We start from the raw sequence: 14,705 nt of genomic DNA, 5'->3' as shown, positions 1-14,705 counted from the left end.
TGGAATTTATTGAATCATTAGGCCTAGACCAGCTGGTAAATGAGCCTACAAGGGTAACAGAAAAATTGAGCACTCTTACTGATCAGATTTATACCAACCTACCAGACAATGTGGCTTGTGTCAATGTACCGAATGTTGGTCTTAGTGACCACTATCCTACTTTTTTGACAAGAAAGGTTAAATGCAAGAAAAATAAGAAAAATACACATAAAACGATCACTTACAGATCATTCAAAATTTTTAATGAAGAACAATTTCTCAATGACCTATATAAAGTTCCATGGAATATGATCCAAAATTTGAATGACATAGATGATGCCATGAGGGTGTGGACTGACTTATTCATGGATGTAGTATCTAAGCATGCGCCACTAAAAGTACATCAAGTAAAGACTGAAATTCAACCTACTTGGCTTACTACCGAAATCCTAGATGCTATGAAAACATGAGACCAATTCAAGGCTATGGGAAACCATGCACAATATAAAGTATGGAGAAATAAAATAACAAGTATGATTAAAAAAGCTAACAAAACTTATTATCAATCATTGCTTGAAAACAAAAAGAGCAACACAAACTCCATTTGGAAAGTCTTCAATGAACTCACTGGAGGAACGCACAAAAAACAGACAAATAAAATTCACTCACTTCTGGTAAATGACACCATAGTCACTGACAAAACTGACATTGCAAATGTTTTCAATGATTTTTTCACCAACATTACCACAAAGTTTGAAAAAACAGTGACAGAAAACAACTTTAATGAACTGAAAAAGTTCTGCAGCAGCAAAATCTCAATGGAGGTATGTTTCTCTATCCCACCAGTATCAAAAAACTTTGTCAAAACATGTCTCAGTTAACTTGATACCAAGAAAGCTACAGGACTTGATCAGATTGGTCCATGACTCATTAAATCTTCTGCCTCTGCTATTGTAGATAGCATAACATTCATAATTAATTTAAGTATTGCAACCTCATCTGTCCCCAAAATATGGAAAACTGCAAAAGTAACTCCTATTCATAAATCTGGTTGTAAGGATGATGCTGATAACTACCGACCAATCTCAATACTACCAAACTTGTCAAATTTGATTGAAAAACATGTCCATGACTCATTCATGTCATATTTAACCAAACACTTGCTGTTACACCCTAATCAATCAGGCTTTAGACAGAACCATTCCTGTGGGACTGCCTTGATCTCCCTAACTGATAAATGGCTTCAAGCACTTGACCAAGGTAGAATAATAGGAAATGTATTTGTAGATTTCAGGAAAGCTTTTGACATGGTGGATCATGAAATCCTTTTGAAGAAACTGAAAATCTACCAGTGTGATGAAAGAACAATTAGATGGTTTACTTCTTACTTAAGTGAGAGAACACAACATGTTTACACAAATAATGTTCTGTCTGAACCTGAAACAATTAGATGTGGAGTACCACAAGGCTCAATTCTAGGTCCATTACTATTCATTTTATTTATTAATGACCTACCACTTTTACTAAGAGACTCAATATCATCTACAGATCTCTATGCAGATGACACAACATTGTCAGACATCCAAAACACAAAGCATGAACTCGAAATTTCTTTACAGAATGCCCTAAACAAACTGGAAAACTGGTGCACATGTAATGGCACGGTGGTAAATACTGGTAAGCTTAAAATATTACTTATCTCAACATGGCAAAGAAGGACAAATCTTGATAGTGATGAACTATGTCTGACATGGAAGGATACAAATTTGCAAATGGTCTGTCATGATAGACTACTTAGTGTTCTGGTAGATAATAACCTATCATGGACTGAACATATCAAACATATCAGTAAAAAAATCAATTCAAGTTTATGGCTTCTCAGTAGGATAAGACATTTTCTCCCTGAAAGGCACAGAAAACTATTTTATAACAGTTACATACAACCCTATTTAGACTACTGTAATACATTATGGTGTAATTCAAATGATATAAACATAGCAAAGCTGGCACATTGATAACTTAAAAATGGCCGCCATGGTATGAGACTCTTAACCAGCTCCTGAAACATTCGGAAATACAGCTGTACAGAAGAAAATATACTAGTTATAAGTGCTACCAGCAACTAATTTAGGCAGTGCAAAAAGTGTCAGGGTAACTTAGTAAACTCAGTCTGTGGATATAAGTACAGATTTGCATTTTTGCATATTCAGACAAAAGAACAGTAAAACAAATATGGCCACTTCTTCACTGTCTCAGTGGATCTACTCATATTTCAAATCAGATTCATCAGATTCATTTTCAGGATTTACCCAAGATGATCTCTTAAATGATACAAAGGATATAGACACACTCAATACTGCAGAGAAATATTCACTTGAAATAGATTCAACCTACCAAGATTGTGTAACACCAAAATCCAACATGGCTGACTCCTCTGACTCCTCTTCAGTTCCAAGCTTTCTTAAAATCCAACATAATATGCAGAGTATAACAATCACAGCTGACTCCAACAAAATTCCAACAATCAAGAAATTCTTGGATGAGAATCTACACTTCCAGCAGGGACACTCACACAATGGACTGATCTATAAATCCATGGATACAGATTCTGCCACAGTAACTCTATACATAACAACTGGTAAAATTCATGTACAAGGGCCAGGCTACACAGAATGGGTAAATTGTTTTATCAGCACTTGTCAGCAAACGGTAGACAACACCAGATTGAAATCAATTACCTCTCAGCCAAGGGCTTCAACACCCATCCCTGAAGCCCACAGATTTCCAAATCCAGTCAACAGTAACACAGCTTTACATGAAATAAGCCAGATTGCTATCAATGTGGAGGAAACTCCAGGACCCCAGTTTATGATAGGTGCAACAAATTCCTTTGAGTTCCATGGAACCCATAACCAGCCTTGTACCTCCATACAGTGCTTAGTAGTGATAGGTATTCTCCAGGCCCAAGTAGAAAGGTTAGAACAGGAACTCTCTGCACTAAAATCAAAGAGTCTACACAGTGCTCAAATGGATAAACCAGGTGCCAAAAAAGTGTGCCAGAAAACCCAGACAACGCAATACACAAACATGTCAGAGGACCAGAAAGCATGTCAGGGCACTCAGACCATACCAAAACCAGCTATTAGAAAAAAATCATTATGCACACAAACAGATGCAACCACACCAATTAAACAAGATGAGTCTCTTCTACAGGTATTAGATGGGCAGAGCCAAAAGTTAACTAAAGCACATGCTGTAAACACTGACCATCATGTGTCTCATTCGACATCAAATCCAGGTACTGAAGAAACTGTTCTAAAGACAACCTCCAATTATCCACAACAAGGAGCTAAATTAAATACAAATACTAAATACAGCAGTCACCAAACTCTCAGTCAGTCTAGTCATGGAAATCAAGAAGTTCAAACAATGCATCTGAACCCCCCACTGGTCAAAATCAACAACATAGTTAACGACAGATCTCTTCTCATAGGATCATCAATAATCAAAGGAGTAAGAACAAGAGGGTTATATAAAACTGACGTAAAAACTCATAGAGGTGCTACTATTAACACTATTACAGAAAAAATATTGGAAATGGATATGTCACCATATCATACTGTAATTCTTCTCATTGGTGGCAATAATTACAGTAATGGCCAATCTTTGAAGGGCATTGAGGATGATTATGAAAGTCTGCTGTATGCCATCAGGTCCAAAAACGCAGAGTGTAAAATAATCATCTCAGGTCTACCGCCAAGAAGGGATGCACTTATGACTCAACTAAATGACACCCTAAGTATGTTGTGTGAAAATTTCCAAATACTCTTTGTTCCGCAATACTGGACCTTCTTCAAAGACAATCGAGTGAACCAACAATTGTACCAGCGAGACCAAATCCACTTGTCCAACAGAGGTACTGCCATGCTCCTTAGGAATATAGACCAGTACATAAGACTTATAAAAGGGGTTAGGCATGAGTCAGACAACTGCTTGTATTGTGGAGAGCACGGTCATGTAACACAGCGGTGTCTGCATGGAAAACAGATTCGCTGCCATCTTTGTAATGAACTAGGACATAAGCAAAAGTTGTGCACATACCAATAGGTAGAAGGCTATGATGTACAGGCCTATGCAACACATATCCAGCAACAAAATGCATTAGAATATGTGTACACTTTTCAATGTAATAATTATAATTCTATAAACAGGTTTCAGGCACTATCTGATTTGTGTACAAAGTGCAACTTGTTAACATGTAAACAACTGTGTGATACTGTTCAAGTTACTTCTCCCTCTGAGGCCCCCCAAGTGTCTAATATGTCAATGTCTTCTTGTATGTATGTAAATCAGTCTCATATTGAACATTCTCAAATATCCACTACATGTGGTCATGGTACAACAGATGGATCTTGTATGTTATCTTCTTCATATGTTTATGTAAATAATCAAGGCAATGTAAAGAAATCTGTCAAGTCTAAAAACAATATATGGCATACTACCTTGTCTGAAGATCAATCCTCTGATCAAAATTGTCATGTATTTGGCCTCCTCAAAAGAGGTCTGCAAGTAATCAACCTAAATATTCAACACATCCTCCCTAAACTGAATGAGATAAAGTTAATATTACAGCAAACTAGATCAGTCAATATTCTAGGTCTATGTGAAACCTTTCTTTCCGATGATACTGATGATTTGGCTCTCCAAATACAGGGGTTCAACTTTGAAAGAAAAGATAGGGAATCCATGGGGGGTGGGGGTATTCTTCTCTATGTAGACAGTTCCATTAGTTATAACAGACGTGTTGATCTAGAGACTATTGGGGTAGAGAGCATCTGGATCGAAGTAACCCTTGCCCAATCAAAGCCAATACTCTTATGTTCGGTTTACAGGCCACCTAGTTCCACAGCTGATTGGATTGATAGATTTGAGGTTCAAATTCAAAAAGCATTACTTAAGGAAGATTTAGAAATTATCATATTAGGTGATTTTAACATTGACTATATGAAAACTCCACCATTAACATGGATAAGTAGCTTTGAAACTTACAACTTTACTCAATTAATTAACACCCCAACTAGAGTAACGGATAAAAGTGCTACTATCATTGATCATGTCTATACTAATAAACCTGAAAACGTAAGTGAAATTAAGGTACCAGTGTATGCACTGAGTGACCACTACCCAGTCTGTATAACTAGACATGTTCCGAAAACATCTAAAAATGGCCAACACATTGAAATTCAATACAGGGACTTCAAACAGTTTGATGAGGAAATGTTCTTAAATGATTTAGTTTGCAAACCTTTCCAATCAGTCTGCACTATAGCTGATGTCAACACTGCCTTGGACAAATGGTATCAGATGTTCAATGCAGCCTTAGACAAGCATGCCCCAATTAAAACAAAAAGGGTTAAACACCAAATTACATCCAAGTGGATTACCCCTGAGATCAATGAGGCTAGGCACCTAAGAGATAATTTCCACAAGAAAAAAGACATGAAAAGCTATAGAAAGTGGAGAAATAAAACTAAGTACCTGATAGATAAGGCAAAAGAGAACTACTATAAACAGGCTATTAATGAAAGTAAGAGTACCAAAACATTGTGGAAGCATCTAAAAGAGCTGAACCCACGCAAGAACAGTTGCCTTCCCCCTAGACTTAAGCAAAATGATGATATAGCAACATCTGTACAAGACATTGTGGAAATGTTCAACAATTTCTTCATAAGCATCTCCAGTAAGAGTATTCAGAACCAGACTAATATCCCAATTGAACTTGATGCTCTTCTATTATTTAGAAAAGCTAAAATTCCTGATGAAAATTATTTTTCAATAGCTAATGTTAGTGAAGGTGATGTTTTTGATATGCTAATTAAGGTTAATATTAATAAATCCTCTGGATTGGATGGTATTGGTCCACGAATTCTTAAAATTGCTGCACCAGTAATAACAAAGTCACTAACGCATATCATAAATTTAAGTATAATGAGTGGTAATTTTCCAGAAACATTGAAATGTGCAAAGGTTACACCTATCTTTAAGAAAGGAGAAAAGGAGGATCCAGGAAATTACAGACCAATATCAATTCTACCTGTATTGTCAAAACTATTTGAAAAGCATGTAGCCATTCAGGTCTATAAATTTTTCGAAACATACTCTCTATTTCATAAAGCTCAATCAGGATTTAGAAAGTACCACTCGTGCCAAACAGAACTTACCAAATTAATTGATCTTTGGCTGAAGGAAATGGATAATGGACATATGACTGGGATTGTTTTCCTTGACTTCAAGAAAGCCTTTGATCTTGTTGATCATGAAATTCTGCTGCAAAAGTTGAACTGTTACAGATTTGACAATCCTTCTTTAAACTGGTTTAGATCATACCTAAACCAAAGGTCTCAACAAGTAAGCATTGGCAATATTAGCTCTCAAACTCGCACTATTCATTCAGGAGTCCCTCAAGGCTCAGTTTTGGGCCCTCTCCTCTTCCTTATCTATATCAATGATCTACCATTAAATAATGAATCCACAAACACAGATTTGTTTGCAGATGATGCAACTTTGTATACATCTAGTTCTGATACTGAAGTTATCCAAATGAAATTAAACTCAGACCTTATCAGAGTCCAAAACTGGGCACAACAAAATAGGATGGTAATTAATGAAGGTAAAACAAAATGTATGATTTTGGGGACATCACAAAAGCTACACAAGTCAGGGAACCCAAAACTGTCTCTTGCAATAAATAATCATCCATTAGAAAATGTCAAACATGAAAGGCTTGTAGGTGTGTCTGTAGATAATAATTTATTATGGAATGACCATATTGATAAGCTTTGTAAAACACTGTCATCCAAAATTGCCCTTCTCAGCAGAATCAAGAAATATTTACCTATGGAAACTCGCAATCTATACTACAAGTCATATATTCTTCCAACAATGGATTATTGTTCTAATGTATGGGGAAACTGTGCCAAATCTGAGCTTGACAGGATTTATAAACTTCAGAAACGAGCAGCACGTGTAATTTTAGATGCATCTGTTGATCATCCCTCAAAAGCATTATTTACAGAACTCAAATGGCTCACAATATATGACAGGATAGATTTTCACAAGGCAGTTCTTTTATATAAATGTCTACATGGAACTGCACCAGAGTATCTTCAAGACTTATTCAGGCCTTTTTCAGCACAATACCAGTTGAGATCAATATCACATGGAAACATTCTAATACCAAAACCAAGAACAGAGCAATTTAAAAAGAGTTTTCAATACTCTGGTACAGTTCTGTGGAATAAGCTTCCACTACATGTAAAATCTGCTGAAAATATTAGAATATTTAAGAAAAGATATCATGAGCATGTATGTGTTTCTGATTGATTGATTGATTGATTGATTTTTAACGGCGCATCAGCACTTTTAGGCTATTTAGCGCCAAACAAAGTGTTATTTCTATAATCTTTTAAAACTTACAAAAGGTCCTATATCGACCAGCGATATAAAAGAACAAATGGTTGAAATTAAAAAACGGTAAGATGATAACGGTGCAAAATAAAGGTTCCCGCTCAACGGGAGATGTAAAAATGATCAATAGGTATTAAAATGGGACGGTATATATATTGCATAAAACTGCACAAGGTGATAGCATAAAAGTCAGAGTTTAGAGTAAATATTTACGGCTTTCAAGAACTCTATAATACGAGTGATGTTTATATTATCAAAAAGTTCTTTCATGTCATGCACAATGTAATAACGATCGCGCGTAGGTTGTAGGTCAAAGCACTCTATCATAAAGTGCTTGACAGTGAATGGTTCATTGCAAGAAACGCACTCTGGTGGGTCGTCACCTTTTAGTATGTGGGTGTGGGTGATAAAAGTATGACCAATTCGGATTCTTGCAATGACTACCTCCTCCCTACGAATGGTTCTGTAGGAAGGAGTCCATTCTCCTAGAGTCGGTTTGATTGCGTGAAGTTTGTTATTTACAGCATCATTCCATGATGCCTGCCACTTCTGACGTAAGAACTTTCTGATACAAGGTTTAAAATCAGTATATGGTATTTTAAAATCAGTTGGTTCTTGAGAAAGGGCCATTTTAGCAGCGCGATCTGCTTTTTCGTTACCTTTAATACCAATGTGGCTAGGTAACCAACAGTATATTATATTGTGGGAGACACTCAGCTCGGTATTTTTTACAAGTATGTTTTTCAATAATGGGTTCCCCAGTTTTCTATTGTGTAGTGACTGGAGTACTGATAGCGAGTCGGAGAAGATGATACAGTTTAAAATACGGTTCTTTTCTATATGTTGCAGAGCAAGGTCTATTGCTCTGATTTCGGCTCGTTCTGGCCACTCGAGACACTCAGTCAAGAGCAAGAGTATGTGTTTCTAACAGATAATGGAATTTAGTATTTTAATACTAAACATGTTAAAATAAACAGTAATTATTGCCATCTTCATATAATGTGCATTGTTATACTCTCCTTAAGAGGGCCTCAAGGGAGAATAGTCCTTGACTAATGAGTCACCCTCTATAAATAAAGCATTATTATTATTATTATTATTATTATTATTATTATTATATTTATACTTAATTACTACTCACATCTGTGATACAAAGGTCACTGCTCTTAAAAAACACTTTCAATCTGCAGAAGGGATCAGATTTGGATCCCATTTTTTTCTATGAGAAAATATCCTTAAATCTGGCCCCCCTTTGTTGAATGTGAGTGTAGAAATCACAATCAAAACTAGTAAATGAAACTTGATATATCTTGTTATATAAGAAAAGGGCAGTCAGTACTTGGAAATCTGATTCAACATCATAAAATTTGCAACTTTTTAATATGAAGTCATATAATTTGTTAAGTTTTCCACATAAAAAAAGTTAGTAACATATTGTACCTTATTTTGATCCATGAAAATATCAGTAATACCTACTGGTAACAGCACTTTCAGTAATAAATGCAAATTAAATAAGAGCTGTAAAGTGAAATTAGTGTGTCCTTTAAAACTGAGAAAGTCTAATGTTATGACAGACTTCTTGAAGAAATGGCATCTACAGCCAAACACAAAGACAGTCTCCAGCATCTTCCACCATAACAATGCAAATGTGAACCATAAGCTTTGTATCCTCCTCAATGGGCAGCAAATTAAACATGACCCAACACCAACATACCTTGGTGTGACTCTGGACAGATCATTGACATTCTACAGACACCTGAGGAAAACTGCAGCAAAACTTAGCACTCGAAACAACCTACTCTGCGAACTGGCTGGCTCAACCTGAGGCACTAGTGCTCAGACACTCAAGACATCAGCAATGGCCCTCTGTTATTCAACAGCTAAATATTGCCCTCCTGCCTGGGCTTGATCATCCCACACCAAGTTAACTGATGTCCAGCTCAATACAACAATGCGTATAATCTCTGGAACACTACGTCCTGCTCTAAGCCAGTGAACAACTTCCACTATACATGGACATCACCTCACATCCAGCAGTCCGCTTGGCTTTGTGATGCCCGATCTGGTTAGGTTTGTAGCCAGAGGATATGACAGCTATTTCAGCATGAAGTGTCAGTTGTCTTCAACAGATGTTGTAAACCACAACCTCATAGCTGAGCGATCTGTTGCTCCCCTGGCTTCTACCTTCCATGTCATATGTGGACCATGCTGAACCACTTTCGAACAGGACAGGGTCATTGTGCAGTCAGCCTTGTCTGATGGGGCCAGGCCACTGACTCTTCCTATTGCTGTGGAGCTCTACAGACCATGTAACACATTGTGAACAACTGTCCACTGACAAAGTTCCCTGGTTGAGTTCAGGCTCTTCATCTTGCTGATGATGAGTTTGTTAAATGGCTGAGCATGCACTGCACAATATCATATAGTGTTTTAATTGTACCAACTAATTTGGTTTCAGTGTAATCATCATAAATGCTATATGCCCTCTTGTATTCAAATGTGAGAAGAATTCATCTGCAGTCACACCTATGTCTGGAAATTTTTCTGAAAATGTAATTAAGTGCTAACTGTGTTTTGATTTCTGATTTGCAAAATATTTGTTGCATTGTCACAATCAACTGAAAGTTGACCAGCTTTGTATTGTCAACTTAATAATAATTTTTTATCAAATCAAATACTAGGAGTGGAATAAGAAAAGAAAAAGTTAAAAGGCAAGCAATTCCTACCAGTACAGAGCTTGCAGTCACAACAGCATGTAATTTTAATTCACCAGTATAACACTTGAAAATAGTATCATGCAGATAACATAAAGTATCTAACATTAATTAGTGGTTAATCATCATTCACAAATGTGATCAACAATAGCAAGAGAATCACTGTGAAAGGAGTACTTTGTGTATAAAAAGCTTTATTTCACAGGTATACAGAGATATGAGATCCAAAGTTAGCAATCAACTTAAAAATTCCCAAATCAGAACTTAGAAGATTGAGCAAGAAAAAGCAGAAATTTTACAATTACTTGCAATCAAATCACATTATCAATATTTTACTAACAAAACAATATTTTGTAACAAATCAAATTTCATGAACCAAATGTCCTTAGTATTTAAGAGAAGAGTCTTGTTTTGTTTTGATTTAACAATAACATTCTAATATATTCACATTCTCATGCAAAAAGTAGTGATGTGATACACAATATCTTTGAAGGAACACATCTTGTGTCTCTAAATTTCTTGGAGTAATATTTTAGTGTTCTATTAAAGGTTGGTTATCTTGAAAATAAAGATAGTTAATACAGAAATGCCAACAACTGCATTATAAAAAGCACTTTACTGCCAATAACTTCATTAGAAAAAACATTTTATTATATGCACATTTTTTCTCCATCAAGTTTATATTGTCAGAATCGTGCAGCATTTTACAATATTGAACTTGCATGCAATTCATAATGAAGTCACGTGAATAAAGGAACTACTTTCTATCCGTAAACAAACAATGGACACAAACACCAGCACTTTTGATTTATTTTATTTGTCTGTGGATGAAGTAAACCAACTGTTTGAGCCATTTGAAAGTAGAGATGCCAGTGTTGACAATGTGGATGAATTCATAGACTAAAAAAAAACTTTCAATGAAGCAGGTAACTGAATGTGATATCAGAAATGTGCAGCATTTGCTGTATGATAACTACTTTGTAAACAAATCATGTACACAAACGTAGTAGGCACTTTGCATTTTGGTAGATTACATTTGTTTCTGAATGAACTAAAGCAGATGTTTTGTGGACTGCCACATAGCTGCTTTGCCACATTTTGCATTAACTTTTTTGATACAATGTTTCAGATTTAGGCAGGCAACAGATGCCAGATTTCATATAATTGCTGGGTTCCTACAAATAACATGCAAGTGACAAGGAATAAACTGTCTTCTTTAGCTTGTAACAAGAATGTCAATAAAATATTCTTACTGTTTTACGGCCTGAATTTCCTCAAAATATATTTTCTTAGTTCTGCAAATCCGAATTACACAAGCCATGTCATGGGTTCTCAAGCTTGACTACACATTTCGAAATTGTATTGTAATTTCGACTATATTCAAAGTACAATTAGATCCTCCTTACTGCACTCAAAATAAAATAAACATTATATTCCATGGCATCTTTTGGATAATTGCAACTGAAAGACTTTATATTTTCCCCACATTATATAATTTTAACATTCAATGACTGAACAGAAACACACTTGCAGATGTCAACACGCTGCTCTGTTGCTGCTGAAATCTGATGTACTTCATGTAGAATTGGTATAGACAAATCCAGTCCATAATCACAAAATTTCATAGAAACAACAAAAATTCCAAAATCTATTCATTCCAGATCAAATGGAAAAGTTGTTGCAATGCACATTCATTCACAATATGACTCCAAATTTAAATTTTAAGAAGACCAAAATGCCATTTTCTTTAGAAAGTTATGTTTAGCATGTGACTAAATTCAAATTGATATGGGTGGAATTATGTGCGCATTAATAATATTGTTGTTGTGTAATGATGAATCTATGCTTGTGTATTTAGTTTGGAATATGGCATACATTCAGTTACTTTGTTTCTTTCTACGCTTGTGTATTTAGTTTGGAATGTGGCATACATTCAGTTACTTTGTTTCTTGTAGTGTATTTTTTAAAAATATTAGGTATAATAAGAAAATGAGCATATAATAAAAAGGTTACTGCATTTGTATGGGAAAATATTAACTTGTTTTGTCGAATGGATATACTGCACTCACAAGGTCATGCGGTATTTCCATCCAAAAAACTAGTTCATATTTTCCCAAACAAATGCAATAACCTATAACTATTGACAATTAATACAGAAATGCCAACAACTTTATTAGAAAAAGCATGCTATTGACAATTAATACAGAAATGCCAACAACTTCATCAGAAAAAGCACGCTATTGATAATTAATACAGAAATGCCAACAACTTCATTAGAAAAAGCATGCTATTGACAATTAATACAGAAATGCCAACAACTTCATTAGAAAAAGCATGCTATTGATAATTAATACAGAAATGCCAACAACTTCATTAGAAAAAGCATGCTATTGACAATTACAAAATGAGTATTAAACCCTTCCACTCATCTTCCTGCTGTTCATGCCAGCCAGAATGGCATACCCTTCTTAAATTATCAGAGGTGCCTTGGTAACTCACACTCTCATTTTTAAACTGCAGTGTGGACCCTTTTTGTACGTGAGTTATCAAGGTTGAAGTGTATTATGATGAATACCCACCCACCCAAGCATGAACCATGATACTTGGAGAAAAGTTTCTTTCATACTTTTTAAAAATACTAACACTGTCAAAGTCTGGCCATTTGATTGAATACATATCTCCATGTTTTTCAGGACGGTCAGGTATGTGACTCCCATCCTGCTTGTGCCTCTGGAATTGAGAGTCTGTCTTGAATCCTCGGAACTGGACAGTTTTTGTTTCAGCTGGCATTTTTATGACTGAAATAGAATACATAAGACACTGATAGCTAAAGAACAAAATAGCTTATATCATCTAAGAAAGTCTTTTAAAAGTGGAACAATATTATGATTAGAATTTCTGAGTTTCAGGAATAAAACTTTTGAACATGTGGATCATAGAAATTAATAAATGGAATGAAATGCTAATTCTGTACAACATGGGACAGATATACCTTGCGAAAAAAAAGTCAAATCATGTATGCATGCATTCACACATGGCCTCAGTTCAACCACAGGAGTCTGACGTTTTATCAATAAGAAATGATGAAAAAGCTACACATATCCATTTTTCAGTCTTCTAGTGATTTTGAAGTGATAAAAGACATGTGATAAAAGTTGTATTGAGCAGATAGCTGGAGTTACACTTGCACTCCTAGTTTAATTTATAGTACTGATAAGTTGATTTCGTGTTGTCTGAGATTTCATCATACTTTATTGATAAAATGTCAGACTCCTGTGGTTCAACTTTTTAAAAAAAAGCTGCGCACTGTCTTACTTCAAATACATTAGTATTCCTCACTGTATACAATATCAGCTGGACATAACTATACCTATCACTGGGTGTGTGATTATGGAGTACTCTCCACATGATATGTGTAAATACAATGTTCAAAAATGAAAGGGATACAAATTCTAAACATACTAATCTGATAAAGCCATATCATGATATAATTATTGTGCATAACAAGTTTTATGAAAAGATCTAAATGGTTCTGGAGATATTATTACCAGACAAAATTGTGAATGATGAGTGGACATCATTGGTAATAAAACAATATGGGGATAACTTTTAAACTGCTGATCAGAATCCATATTTTACAGGACACAAAACATACAAAGTTTCATGATATTTCCAAGAGTTATGGAAATTTTAAGCAATAAAAAGTCTGGTGAACGGAAAGACGAATAATATAGCTTGCCAACAATTTATCGAAAAGTGGGCCCTCAATGATCACGAAATTAGATTTTAAAAAATCACTAATAAGCTATTTGATAATCTTGGAATATACTGATGTATATATCCAGGTAATTTCATACAGTTTTATTTTTGAGTTTTTTTGCAGGTTCTTAAGAGTCTACGGTGCCTGAAACTTTAGCGAACGCAGAATCAGCAGCAGCGGCCATATTTGTTTATCTTCGCGACATAGAACGCCCAGAAGACTTACAGTTATGCTACTTCGGAATAGTCGTTTCAAAAGAATCATAATGCTTATCACTCTTCCTATTTATTTATTATGTCGATGTCATAAAGTAAATATAATTCCAATTAAATTTCTGCTATCAGTGCTTGTTGTACATTTTCTAGTGTCCGCGATGTGTTGTCAAGTTCCTTGAATGGTTTACAATACAATTTCTGAAACAGACTAAGTGAATGAAGTGCGGAAAGGACTTGCCGTCTGCGAAAAGGACCAACGATGATTTTACTGAAAGTTTCAGTCAATATTTATATTTCACAAATTAAATTATTGCATGGAGTAACCCATTTCTCATCGCATTTAATGTAACTTTTTTAAAATAAAGTGGTGAAATCGGTCCTTTTCGCTAAACGGGTCCTTTTGGTGAAAGGGCCGCAGACAAGCATCATGGTTCACCAAGTCACATTATCCTGATAATTGGCCGGCCAGTCCTAACACTAACCTCTTAATGACGAGTGTCTGGCGAGCCAGCCGATAGTACAATGTTTTAAATATAATTCTTTGGTATGAATCGGCTGGGTCCGAACACG

At 35.4% G+C, this 14,705-nt stretch overlaps 1 protein-coding gene across 3 annotated transcripts in view; it reads right to left on the bottom strand.

Annotated features, from left to right (window-relative positions):
• The window catches only part of LOC149800628 (coiled-coil domain-containing protein 87-like), a 136,902-nt gene extending 122,591 nt beyond the window's left edge, over positions 1-14,311 (bottom strand). For all 3 annotated transcript variants that reach the window (XM_089954623.1, XM_089954625.1, XM_089954624.1), the window contains exons 1-2: positions 14,146-14,311; positions 12,804-12,958 (exon numbers count right to left, since the gene is read on the bottom strand). In XM_089954623.1, coding sequence (XP_089810749.1) covers positions 12,804-12,950 — 147 coding nt within the window. In that variant the 5' untranslated portion in view covers positions 12,951-12,958; positions 14,146-14,311. The remainder of the gene's footprint in view (positions 1-12,803; positions 12,959-14,145) is intronic.
• Between the last annotated feature and the right edge of the window lie 394 nt (positions 14,312-14,705).

This window comes from Sinohyriopsis cumingii, chromosome 4 (genome assembly GCF_028554795.1).
Source record: "Sinohyriopsis cumingii isolate HCF-2022 chromosome 4, ASM2855479v2, whole genome shotgun sequence".
NCBI classification, from domain to species: Eukaryota; Metazoa; Mollusca; class Bivalvia; order Unionida; family Unionidae; genus Sinohyriopsis; species Sinohyriopsis cumingii.
This window is presented reverse-complemented; position numbering and strand designations above follow the sequence as displayed.